General features: G+C 45.3%; 1 protein-coding gene across 1 annotated transcript in view; it reads left to right on the top strand.

Moving 5' to 3' along the window:
* MDN1 (midasin AAA ATPase 1) overlaps positions 1-13217 on the top strand; it is a 136653-nt gene that overhangs the window by 95412 nt on the left and 28024 nt on the right. Inside the window, exons 75-80 of the mRNA XM_070733209.1 lie at positions 3134-3280; positions 4513-4639; positions 5340-5445; positions 6916-7031; positions 8358-8819; positions 10748-10977. Of these exons, the coding sequence (XP_070589310.1) occupies positions 3134-3280; positions 4513-4639; positions 5340-5445; positions 6916-7031; positions 8358-8819; positions 10748-10977 (1188 nt within the window). The remainder of the gene's footprint in view (positions 1-3133; positions 3281-4512; positions 4640-5339; positions 5446-6915; positions 7032-8357; positions 8820-10747; positions 10978-13217) is intronic.

Below are 13217 nucleotides of genomic sequence, written 5' to 3'. Positions count from 1 at the left end.
TAGGGCTGGAAAGAAGCATTTGGAGCAAGTAAAGCAATGAAAAAAACCCTACAAAGACAAGTCTTAGAATACATTCTTGGCAGAGAGTAACAATGAAAGAGTTTGTAAGCCAGTAAAAGCTGGGAACATTGTTAGCAGTTGGTTAGGGCTGGAAAGAAACTTACTCAGAGCAAGTTAGAGTAATGAAAAAAAAAACTGCAAAAACTTAGGGCTTGGAAAACATTCTTCGCTGAAAGAAATAATGAAAGAGCCTGCAAGGTAAGAAGAGAAGATCATTATCAGCTAGTTAGAGCTAGAAGAAAAAGCTACATTCAAAGTATAAGACACACCCAAATTATCAGCCTCTTTTAGGGAAGAAAAGGTGTGGCTTATACACTGAAAAATACGGTAACTGGGTGAAACAATAGTACATCACAGGACAATGTTTGAATCAAAGTATCTCAAAAGGTCTTATAGAATGGGTCCAAAAACTGTAGTATTGAAATCGAGCCTGCAAGGTAAGAAGAGAAGATCATTATTAGCTAGTTAGGGCTAGAAGAAAAAGCTACATTCAAAGTATAAGACACACCCAAATTATCAGCCTCTTTTAGGGAAGAAAAGGTGTGGCTTATACACTGAAAAATACGGTAACTGGGTGAAACAATAGTACATCATAGGACAATGTTTGAATCAAAGTATCTCAAAAGGTCTTATAGAATGCGTCCAAAAACTGTAGTATTGAAATCGGGCAAATTTTTGATTGCTTCAGTGCTGCCATGCTGCTTAGAGATTCAGGAAACTGGTTTCACCTTAGCCTTCTGGAGGCCAGGTGGACTGGTCCCAGATTGACTGTAAAAAGATAGTCAGCTACAATCAAGCTGTCATGAAGTTGGAAATCACTCCTATTCCTGTTCTGTCTGGGTCCCCCCAGACGCCAACACCAACCAAAAAGAGTATCCAGACACACTGGTAAAAAGCAAAGGCAGTTTATATAATTCAAAGCAAACACAGGTAACAAAAACTGTTCTTACAGACAGGAACACTATGAAGCTTCACAGAGGTTTCACGAAGGCCAGGCAATAAAACAGGATTCTTGCTGGCAAAAACAACGCTGGAGATCATAAAACCCACGCCTCCCCCAAGTCTTCCAGACTTCTAGGCCACAAGCCAAGATCAGAGACGCCGAGACTCGAAGCAAGGTCACAGGACTCCCAATTGATAACTCTCCACAACAGTGTTTCCCAACCTTTTTTGAGCCGCGGCACATTATTCATATTTTCAAAATTCTGGGGAACACTGAACGGGGGGGCGGGGGGGCTAAAGAAAAGTTTGGACAAAAAAAAATCTCTTCCTCCATTTCACTCTATTTCTCCCTCCCTCTTTCTCTCTCTTCCTTCCTTCCCTTCTTTCTCTTTCTCCATCCCTCTTTCTTTCTTCCTCTCTTTTTTGCTCTCTTTCTCTCTCCCTCCTTCCCTCCCTCTATGTCTTTCCCTGTCCCTCCTTCCCTCCTTTCCCCTCTCTTTCTCTCTCTCGCTTTCTTTCCCTCTCTTTCTCTTGCTTTCTTTCTCTCTCATTCTCTCTCCCCTCCTTTTTCTCTCTCTCTCTTTCTCTCTCGTTCACCACGCCAGCAACAGAGAGAAAAAGAAAGAGAGAGAGAGAGCCGGAGAGAGAATGGAGGGCGCCGTTGTCTTCGCCTCCGCCCGCCGGCTCTGCAGCTAAGAGGCAGCAGCCATCAGCCCCCTTGCCCTCCCAGACGTCCCCAGCGCCCGGCCACGCGCCACCTCACGTTAGCCCGGCCGACTTTTCCCTGCTGCCGTTTTCTCTTCATGGCACAAAGCCACACAGTCCCGGACTCCCGGATCGCTCGCTTCTCCGGCCAGCAAGCCTGCTGCCCGGCGCTGCGCTTTCCTGGGCAGATGGCTTTGCTGACCGGAGAAGCGGGCGATCCGGGAGTCCGGGACTGTGTGGCTTTGCGCCATGAAGAGAAAACGGCAGCAGGGAAAAGTCGGCCGGGCTAACGGGAGGCGGCGCGTGGCCGGGCGCTGGGGACGTCTGGGAGGGCGAGGGGGTTGATGGTTGCTGCCTCTTAGTTGCAGAGCCGGCGGGCGGAGGCGAAGACAACGGCGCCCTCCATTCTCTCTCCGGCAGCGGAGGAGAGGGGGCAGATAGCGCCCCAAGACAGGAGGCGGCGGCGACGAGTGGGCGGATCGGGCGGGCAATGGGGCAGGGCAGAGAAGCCAGGGGTACGTTTGGCCGGAGGCACCGTGGGGAAGCAGGGGCGGCCGCGGCTCCCTTTACTCCTACTGCCGCACCTCCCCGCCCCTGCCTCCTTTTTCCCGCCTTCCTTCTTTGGGGCCCAGCAGGAGAGCGCCGGAAACAGCTGCATCGGGCAGCAGCCGGGGGACAGCTGCGAGTGGGAGCTCCAGGTCGGAGGCACTGGCGGTCCGGCACTGGCAGCGCCCCGCCCAGCTGGAGCTTCCAAAGACTTCGCGGCACACCTGGCCGTGTCTCGCGGCACACTAGTGTGCCGCGGCACACCGGTTGGGAAACGCTGCTCCACAAGACTGTAAGGGCGGCCTGCCTTTTCAACCCTGCTGAGGAGAACCACACCCAAACCCAGCTGTTGCCAATTCAGGGATGGAAATACCTTTCTAATTGGCCCCTTCTTTGAGCTGCTCGTCGCTGCCTCATGTCTATTATAGCCTGTTCATCCAATGAATCCAGGCTACTACCTGGGGAGAGGGCCCCCCCCGGGGGTCTCAGGCTGCTCTCCCTCCTCCTCTTCCTGACGTTCCTCTCCCCCGTCTGCCTGGTCCTCCCCTTCCTGTTCACTGTCCTCCTCCTCTGGGCATGGATCCGGCAGAGCTCCAGCCGGTCCCTGAGGAGCCTCAGGCTGAATCACAACAATTCCTCTTGATTTTTTGTCTTTGGCCATTATTTTTGTTTCTTTAGGTAAGGGAATATCTCTAAAACAATGACCCAACAGATGACAGATAGTATGGTTTTGATATAAATCAATATTAAAAGTGAAATATTTCTATACTGTTTTTTCTCCTAAAGAAAACCTGTGTAACATACGAAAAAAAGAAAGAAAAAGAAAATATAATTTGAGCAGCTGTGATGGTCCTATTGATTCTTCCCCTCCTCCTTGCAGGTGACGTAATTTCTTCTGCCCACAAATTGCAGAACATGTCTGTGAATTCAACTTCAGAAAAGGAAAAACAGAAATCCGAAGCCAAACACTTACTTATGCAAAAACAAAGGGCTCTAGCAGAGCTCTTTAAACACCTTGCAACTACAGGTCAGTTAAATGAATGTTTTTCTAGCATATTATGTAAGTCAAAACATGCCCTTGCTTTTTAGGGCTCAGTCACAGAATGAATTTCATGCATTGGCAAGAAGTTAGTTTTGTTTCACAGAAACATCAGTAGGTAACATAGGAAAAGAATTGGTATGAAACAGTTGCATGTGGATACAAATAGTAGTGATTGTGGTTTATACAAGTCCTACAGTTCCACTGAATATACACTTGTATTTCATGTTGATTGTTTTCCCATCAGTCATGAAACCTGCACGTAATTACCTTAATTTTCATTAAAGAAAAAGAAGAAAAGAAGGACAAGCAAACCCATTTAGTCTGTCTCTAGTTTGCTTGAGTAGAGAAACTCCAGCACTTAACTTACTAGACCTTGAGTCCAACATTGCTCTCCAAAGAAATCTATCACTTGCAATCTCATTCTATTAATCAGAGATGCTAGTGATTGTGATGTCTTCTCAATGAGAAAAGCATGTTCTAAATATTTTCTTTCAGAGAATTTGGGTGGTCTTCACATAGTTCTCCTTATTTGAATATAGTTATTTTTAGACAATAGTGTAGTCGAAATCATATCTAAGTGAATTGGAATGAGAAAAGATAATGGCAGGGGAAGGCGTATGAACCTATATTTTAATATTCAACCATAATTTGGGCACACACATAAACTCTGATAATTTATTCATAAATCACACCAGATCAATATTTTAAATTACAGTTGGTTGAACAAGCCATACTGTTACAGCTTAACAGTGCTAAACCATAATTGATGTTTTGTGTCACATTAATTTACAAATGAAGAAAATTCAGTGAATTTGAAGGAAAATCTACCCAGTTTGTAGGTCCAGTAACAATTGTTCCTATTATTTGACTGGAATTCTGATTCCAAACGAGCACTAGATTTGAATTCTTAAGATGCATCGGTAGATTTGCAAAAATATTTAATATTACAGATCTGAGAAATATAAAAATATTAATTTGATGTAGTGGTTAAGAGGCTGACGTAGAAATCAAAAGACTGTGATTTCTAGTCATGCCTTAGGCATGAAAGCCAAATTAGGTGATCTTGAGCCAATCATTCTCCCGTAGCCCAATACATCTCACAGGGTTGTTGTGGGGGAAATAGGAAGAAGAAGGAGTATTGGTATATTCAATGCTTTCAATTATTTATAAAGTAATAAAGGCGAAATAAAAACCTAATAAATAAATATCCTTCTAAGGATTATCGTATCGCAAAGGCCTGACGTGGTCTCGTTCCAAAAGTTCGCAAAGTATGCTTTTCCTTCATCCATTGGATTTAAACAGAGCATTGGCTTTAGTTAACTGCATGCATAAATTGGATGCAAGGTATGTATTGCTTTAGTTCTATACTATAATACAATGTTGATGTAAGAAAGGGTGGCAAAAATACTTTCTTGGATTTTTGAAATCTAGTCTGCGGAGATAATTGTTTCAGTTATTTTAAAATCAGTTTAAGCATGATGAATATCCCATTGTTTTCTCCTTACGGGATTATTTTTACTGTAGTCAACAATAACCTGAACAGTTGTGGGTATTTGGCCTTTGTTTCCATTTCTGATAGGAGATCTTCTCCCTGCTCTTTGCAGTGGAAACAAACAACACTTTGTGGAAACTAGTAAGATTTACTGGATGTAATACATAATAGGGAAAGCCAAGAAAGATAAGATACTCAACTTAAATACACAATCAAATGCTGATCAAGAATTTGTAAGCTGTAAATTTTGTGTTATTATATGCTATCATATGAAGAATTTTGAAGGGTTCTGCTGTTTTCTGTTAGGAAAGGGATTTGTTATAATCTCACAGACTGCTCAAAAGATCAATGAGCTTGTGTGGTCCCTTTAATGAATAAATATGTCTATGATTGGAAGATGATTTTGGCAGCAAATTAGGCCCATAGATCTGTTCTTCGATCAGATCAAAACTCACTCTGAGTTTGCTTATCAGGTTGCCTTCTCAAGCCTCATAGGCTTAAAAAAGTTTGGGCACCTCTGTCTTAAGGGATTCAAACTGTTTTGCTTTTCAGGTTACTCTCTCAAATCTCTTTGTCCTGGGATGGATGCCAGAAATACTTCTATCGGTCCCTTGCACATCACTGTAGACTTCAGACAGCATTATTAGCACCTTCAAAGGTAAATCTCCAGAGCTAATGTAATATACTTGTTTTGGTGTTAGGCTTGGGCCATGGAAATAGGAGGTTTCTTTCTTGAAACCTATTTTTTTATTTTATTTATTAGATTTTTATGCCATCCTCCTGAGATTCAGGGCAGCTTACAAGACAAATGCAATATGTGAGAAATCTAACATTTAAAATACTAAAAACATGTAAAAAAACCCCGTAAGAGATACCACATTCTAAAACCCAATTCATTTTAAACCAATCATTCATGTTTCATACTAACATACTTATCTTGTCCATAAAGCCGACTGAGTGACTTAGGGTCAGTCACTTTCTGTCAGTGCAACCTACCTTACAGACTAGTTGCTTTGGATAAAATGAGAGAGGTTTCCCATGTGCATCACCTTGAACTCACCAAGGAAAATGGAGAGGTAAAAAGTAATAAATAAAGCAAACAAAACCAGAAGTTTTATTTCATTTCAATTCTTCAATAGGTGAGATAGCACGACTCATTCTAAGACCTGGTGTTCTCTTATACAGATGGACACTTTTTTAGAGTGTGTGTCCTTCAGTTGTAGACTATTTTCCCCCAGTATGGCGAAATCTAGGTGTTTTGGCTATGACTGCCATCATTGCCAGCCCTTGACTGCTATTGACCGAGGACATTGAATGTTACAATTTATCATACTGGAGTGCCACATAGAGACAAAAATATTGTGAAATTATTTGGCAATCAAGTGAAGAAACGGGTCCAAAGACGGGCTACAAGAATGGTGGAAGGTCCTTAAGCATAAAACGTATCAGGAAAGACTTAATGAACTCAATCTGTATAGTCTGGAGGACAGAAGGAAAAGGGGGGACATGATCGAAACATTTAAATATGTTAAAGGGTTAAATAAGGTTCAGGAGGGAAGTGTTTTTAATAGGAAAGTGAACACAAGAACAAGGGGACACAATCTGAAGTTAGTTGGGGGAAAGATCAAAAGCAACGTGAGAAAATATTATTTTACTGAAAGAGTAGTAGATCCTTGGAACAAACTTCCAGCAGTCGTGGTTGGTAAATCCACAGTAACAGAATTTAAATATGTCTGGGATAAATATATATCCATTGTAAGGTAAAATACAGGAAATAGTATAAGGGCAGACTAGATGGACCATGAGGTCTTTTTCTGCCGTCAGTCTTCTATGTTTCTAAGTTGGATAACTATGTACCATTTCACTACTTACCTTTAGCGCTTGGCTGCCTTTAATAATAAACTATGTATTCAGAATGCTTAATTAGTCATTCTCATTTAGGTATGGAATAAATTTGCAATGTAATTTTATGCATATCCCAAGTACCTGAAGGGGAATTAAAAACAATGTGCAAATTCATATCTAACTAATTGACTGTGTAGCCTATAACTTCAAGCATTTTACAGCTATCATTAGAAGAACTGGTTTTGAGAAATAGAAGGATGACAGTCGCTACCTTTTTCTATAGGAGATTGGAGTAAGTACTGTTGAGCGATGTAAAGGATTCACTGCACACCTCATGAAGATGCTTGTCAAACAGAGGAAGTCTCTCACTGCTTTGACAGAACAATGGGTTTCCCTGAGGTATTGTCTTTCTCATATATTCCAAACTTATTCATTCAGATTAAGAAGAGATTTTTCTAGAACTATATTATTATTATTATTATTATTATTATTATTATTATTATTATTATTATTATTATTTATTAGATTTGTATGCCGCCCCTCTCCGGAGACTCAGAGCGGCTTACAACAGCAATACATAGTACAAATCTAATGGTTAAAAAAGGACAGTTTAAAACCCTTATTATAAAAACAGTCATGCCTCCCAGACAAACCATACATAAAATGAAACGGCCCGTGGGAATCAATTCCTCCATACCTAACAGCAGAGGTGGGTTTTTAGGAGTTCATGAAAGGCAAGGAGGGTGGGGCCAGTTCTGATATCTGGAGGGAGTTGGTTCCAGAGGGTCGGGGCCACCACAGAGAAGGCTCTTCCCCTGGGCCCCGCCAGACGGCATTGTTTCGTTGATGGGACCCGGAGAAGGCCAACTCTGTGGGACCTAACCGGTCGCTGGGATTCGTGCGGCAGAAGGCGGTCCCGGAGATATTCTGGTCCGATGCCATGAAGGGCTTTATAGGTCATAACCAACACTTTGAATTGTGACCGGAAACTGATCAGCAACCAATGCAGACTGCGGAGTATTGGTGTGACATGGGCATACCTAGGGAAGCCCATGATTGCTCTCGCAGCTGCATTCTGCACGATCTGTAGTTTCCGAACACTCTTCGAAGTAGACCCATGTAGAGAGCATTACAGTAGTCGAGCCTCGAGGTGATGAGGACATGAGTGACTGTGAGCTGTGGGACTCCCGGTCCAGGTGCAAACGCCCCCCTCGCCACAGCCGAAAGATGGTTCTCTAATGTGAGCTGTGGATCAAGGAGGACGCCCAAGTTGCGAACCCTCTCTGAGGGAGTCAGTAATCTTTTTCATAGCAGGATTTTCTTTTTCCCAGTGTAAACCTGGCTAAAGGAAATTGAACAGAAATGAGATTGTCATTCTTTGGGAACAGTATTGCTCACCTGAGGTTGACATTGTTTCTCCGGATCATTATTCAGACCTTCCTCAGTCTGTACTGTGAATACAATTCCCTGCTTTCTGGGGTTGAAGGTATTAATTGAGAAAAGCTTAAATAGACAAATCCACAGGCTTCCTGGGTGCCTTGGAAAATAAATGCAGAAGAAAAATAGATCTCTTACAGAGTGGTGAAAAATCAAGTAGATAATTGCTGTAGAAAAAAGCTTTCAGGGAAAGCCAAGTCTAATAAGAAAGAATTAGAAATACTTGAATTGTAATAATTGCATTTTAATTACCAATAAGTCTGTTACTTATATGAATCTCTTAAACAGGAATCAGCTGTGCTGTATACAAGAGATTGGTGGCATGCTGTCTCCTGGAAGTGAATACGAAGTGCCTTTCCCTCCCCAAGAAGGTGTTCAGCAATGGACTGACAAATTACAGTATCTTTCCATGCAGTGTGTAGTGCTTCTAGAACAACTGTCTTGGTTTATAGAATGCTGTCCAGAAGGCCAAACTTTGAACGCCCCCAGGACAGAAATAAAATCTGAAGGGCTGGAATTGAATTCTTCCACTATTCTAAAGTCGCTCCCAGAACTGGATCCCTCAGAGCTGCAGTATTTCACTCCAATGAGCCCAGAACAGCTGCCTGCAGCATGCAGGATGCAAAAGCAGGATACGATATATCAACAGCTGGCTTCCAAGGTGAAAGAGATGCTAGTAGAGGTGAAAGCAATAAAATCGGACGTGGACAGAATAAAACAGGTGTCTTCTGAGACTGTCTTCCATTCTTGGTAAGTGAGATGTATCTTATCTTACTGGGACAAAGAGTGGGGGGCAATGTTCCATCTAATTTTTTTTCGGTGTGGGCGGAAAAGTATAGTGTCTGAGCAACAGTCCCTTTGGGACTGGCGGCATAGAAGTATAAATAAATAAATAAGAAAAAAATTCCCCTTTTTTATTAAAAGAAATTAATAATAAAACAAAACCAAAATCTATTACTATTATTACTATCTTCTCCTCTTTTTCCATCCCTGTCTCCTCCCCCTTGTGTGTGTGTGTGTGAACTCTTGAACCATTTCAAATAACAGGTGAGCTATTGGAAATGGTTCAAGAGTTTACACACACACACACACACACACACACAAACGGCTCGGGCGGGAGGGGCAGGGTGGGCATTCCCGGAGCGCATGGAGAAAGCGCTCTCTCGCAGCCCTCTGGCTGGGAGCGCTTTCGTCCCGAGAAGCCGCAGCCACCCACCACCCCTGCGGAAGAAGTCACGCCCCAAGGCAGGAGGTGGCGGAGGAGCAGAAGGGGCGGATCGGGCGGGCGGGGGGCAGGGCCAAGAGGCCAGGGGCGAGAGGCCAGGGGCGTGAGGGGGACGGAGGTACCGTGGGGAGGCAGGGACGGCCACGGCTCCCTTTCCTCCTACTGCCGGCACCTCCCCCCCCCCCCCCCCCGTGGGCTGGCAGGGGGATGGGGAGCGAGCGCCCGTGGAAAAGGGTGCTTAGGGGGTATTTTGGGACGGGCGCGCACGCGCGCAGCTTACAGGGAACGCTGGTGGGGGGTTCCATTTATTTGCAAGCTGCATGTAACCGCCTTGGTAGGATGATACCTTTTCTAGGGGTTGTGCCTATAGGAAAGTTAAACCACTCCTATCAGAGTCCATCGTATTTCTAAGAGGTATTCAGTGCTATTCTTCAAGAGCATGATAATTACCCTGTTTCCCCAATAGTAAGACACCCCCGATTGTAACACATATCGGGGGCTTCAGGGGGGTCGGCTAATATAAGCCGTACCCCGAAAGTAAGACATATGTCTTACTTTCGGGGGAAACGCGGGGGTATTGCCTGGGGGGGAGCCCGATGACGTCGCTTCCAAGCTCCCCGCGCGCCCTTCGCCTTGCCGTGGCGCCACCGCCTCTTCCCCGGCTTGGCAAAGCGAAGGACGGCGCTGGTCCGAAGCGAGCCGAGCGGGCGGCGGCTTGCAGCGAAGGCGCTCGTCCCAGCAATCGAGTCCTGCCGAGGCTCAGCTGCAAGCGGCCAGCGAGGCCGACCAGCTCCGAGGCGAGCGGCCGGAGCTGCGCCCTCCTTCGCCCGCCTCCTTTCCGGCAGGCAGGTGGGGCTGCCCAACTGCGCAGAGCGGCTCCTCCCCTCCAGACACACGCTTCCCCGACACGTGTCTGTGGCTCCATGCATGCATGCCGCTTGGAGCCCTGAGGTTGAACTTGGAAAAGGGCTCACGAGGCTCCTGTCCCGCGGCTGGCCTTCTGGACTCTGGGGAGATGCCTTCGGGAACGCGACCCTTTCAATTTTTTTCCAATGTAAGACATACCCCGAAAGTAAGACGTAGTGGGGCTTTTGGGGGTAAAAAGAAAGTAAGACACTGTCTTACTTTCGGGGAAACACGGTAGTATTCATAATACTCTGGGGAATCCAGAGCATGATACCATGGTCTTCCAAAACTGAAGGATGCCAATGCATTCAGTGCTATGGAAGCTGATGGCCTGGCTTAGGGGTGTGAAACTCAAGGCCCATGGGTTGGATCCGACCAAGGGGTGCTTAGATCTGGCCTGTTTTGCTACAGTAAATGTGTATGTGCGTATGTCTGTATTGTGTTTCTAATGTCAAGTCACTCATAAGTGCAACAGAAACCACGCCATGTTTATTCACGCACTTTTCATTTAGTTTCAAATGTTGCTTTCAATGTTTTTTTTTCTCAGGAAAAGCTTTGAAGTGTGCTCTTCAGGAGTGGATGGTTTGCTGAAGGTTTCAACCCAACTGCAGGATATTGAACTCTTATTTACACCACCCAATTCTCAAGTCAATCACAGTGGGTCACAGATGGCATTAATCAGGAGTCTCATCTATATCCAAGGAGAAATTAATAGCAGTGTAGATGATTTTGCTATCTGGAAGACACAGCTCTTCAGTTCAATTTCACACTGTGAAGGTAAAAATGATCGCCTCTCCTCCTTCTGTTCAATAATGCAGGGGCTTTATTGATTTAATATCATTCTCTGTTTGCCTGTAGGATTAACTGCATCATTACTTTTTATGTTCCTAAGCATTGCTTTATGGTTGATACCTGGTGGTCACAATGTTAGACTGTTCTTCTTTCTAGAAACGAGCTTTTGTAAATGAAAATATAGTCTTTAAGGGGCTGGAATCCAGGACATGTACTGTAATCTTAAGCCATTTTTGTTGTACTTCTGCAGTACAGGTAGTCTTCGACTCAATTCATTTAGGGGCTGTTCAAAGTTACAGCAGCACGGGGGGGGGGGGGGGGGGGACTTGTGATCATTTTTCACAATTATGACCTTTGCAATGTCCCCGTGATCATGTTATCAAAATTCAGACTATTGGCATCCAGTTCATATTTATGACCACTGCAGTGTCCTGGGATCATGTGATTCCCCGTTTGCGATCTTCTGTCAAGCAAAGTCAATAGGGAAGCCAGACTCACTTAAGAACCAAGTTAATATCTATTTCCCTATCTGTCTGACTGTCTGTCTATCCATCCATCCATCCATTCATTCAATTTCTATGCCGCCCAATTCCCTAGGGATTCTAGGTGACTCAAAACAGGAATATAAAATAACAATAGTAATAGAGACCTCTAAAAATGTTTTAAAACAATTTACAGTGATCCCTCGATTTTCGCGATCTCGATCTTCGCGAAACGCTATATCGCGATTTTTCCCACCCGATGACGTCACTCTCTTCCTTCCTTTCTCATCTTTCTTTCTCTCTCTCTTTCTCTATCTTGCTTCTTCCTCTCTCACACTCTTCCTCCCTCTCATCTCTTTCTTTCCTTCTCTCTCTTTCTCTATCTCTCCCCCTCTTGCTGGCGGGCGGCGGGCGGGCGAGCGGGGGCATCAGCGAGGAGCCGGGGTTTCCCCTTTGCGTGGGCGGCTGGGGAAACCCCGATCTTCGTCTGCTCGCTGCTGCTGCGCCGAGCAGATCAGCTGCTGGGCGGCCGAAGGAACCTTCCCTGGGTCTTCCCCCTCTTGCTGGCGGGCGGGCGAGCGGCGGGCATCAGCGAGGAGCCAGGGTTTCCCCTTTGCGTGGGCGGCCGGGAACACCCAGGGAAGGTTCCTTCGGCCGCCCAGCAGCTGATCTGCTCGGTAGCGCAGCAGCAGCGAGGAGCCGAATCGGGATTTCCCCTTTTGCGTGGGTGGCAGGAAACGCAAACTCCACCATCTACGCATGCGCGGCCATAGAAAAAAGGGCGCGCATGCGCAGATGGTGTTTTTACTTCCGCAACCCTACATCGCGAAAAATCGATTATCGCGAGGGGTCTTGGAACGGAACCCTCGCGATAATAGAGGGATCACTGTACAGTTAAAACAGTTAAACCTCTGCATACCATTCATGGCAGGATCTCACTATTACCCCGTAAGATCAATGGCCCCAGGCCTGTTGGAAAAACCAGGTCTTTATAGCTTTCCGGAAGGTGAATAGAGTGGGAGTAGTCTTGATTTCAGAAGGTAGCTGGTTCCAGAAAGCCGGGGCATCCACAGAGAAGGCTCTACCCTGTTGACATGCCAGCCAACACTGTTTAGCTGATGGGACTCAGATAAGACCAGCTCTGTGGGCCCTTACTAGATGCTGGGAGCTATGTTTCTAATGGCCTCGAAGATAATCTGGCCTTAAGCCATGTAGGGTTTTAAAGATAATGACCAACACCTTGAATTGCATCTGGAGAACAATTGGGAGCCAGTGCAGTTCGCGGAGGATTGATGTAATATGGGCGTACACATTACATCAATCACAACAACTCGCGCAGCTGCATTCTGGATCAACTGTAGTCTCCGAACACTCTTCAAGGGTAGCCCCATGTAGAGCGTGTTGCGATAATCTAACTGTGAGGTGACGAAGGCATGAGTGACTGTGAGAAAAGCCTTTGGTCCAAATAAGGTCGCAATTGGTACACTGCGGACCTGTGCAAAGATCCCCCTAGCTACAGCTGTCAGGTGTTGGTCTAATGTTAGCTGTGAGTCTAGGAGGAAACCCAAATTGCAAACCTATTCAGAGGAGGACAATTTCTCTCCTCCTTCTAGAACCAAGGATGGACAGTCAATGTAAACTTTCGGGGGGAATACCCATAGCCACTTGATCTTGCCAGAGTTAAGTCTGAGCCTATTAATTCCCATCCAGACACCCCCAGCCTCCAGGCACTGGGACATCATA

The sequence above is a fragment of the Erythrolamprus reginae genome, chromosome 1, assembly GCF_031021105.1.
Source record: "Erythrolamprus reginae isolate rEryReg1 chromosome 1, rEryReg1.hap1, whole genome shotgun sequence".
NCBI lineage: Eukaryota > Metazoa > Chordata > Lepidosauria > Squamata > Dipsadidae > Erythrolamprus > Erythrolamprus reginae.
This window is presented reverse-complemented; position numbering and strand designations above follow the sequence as displayed.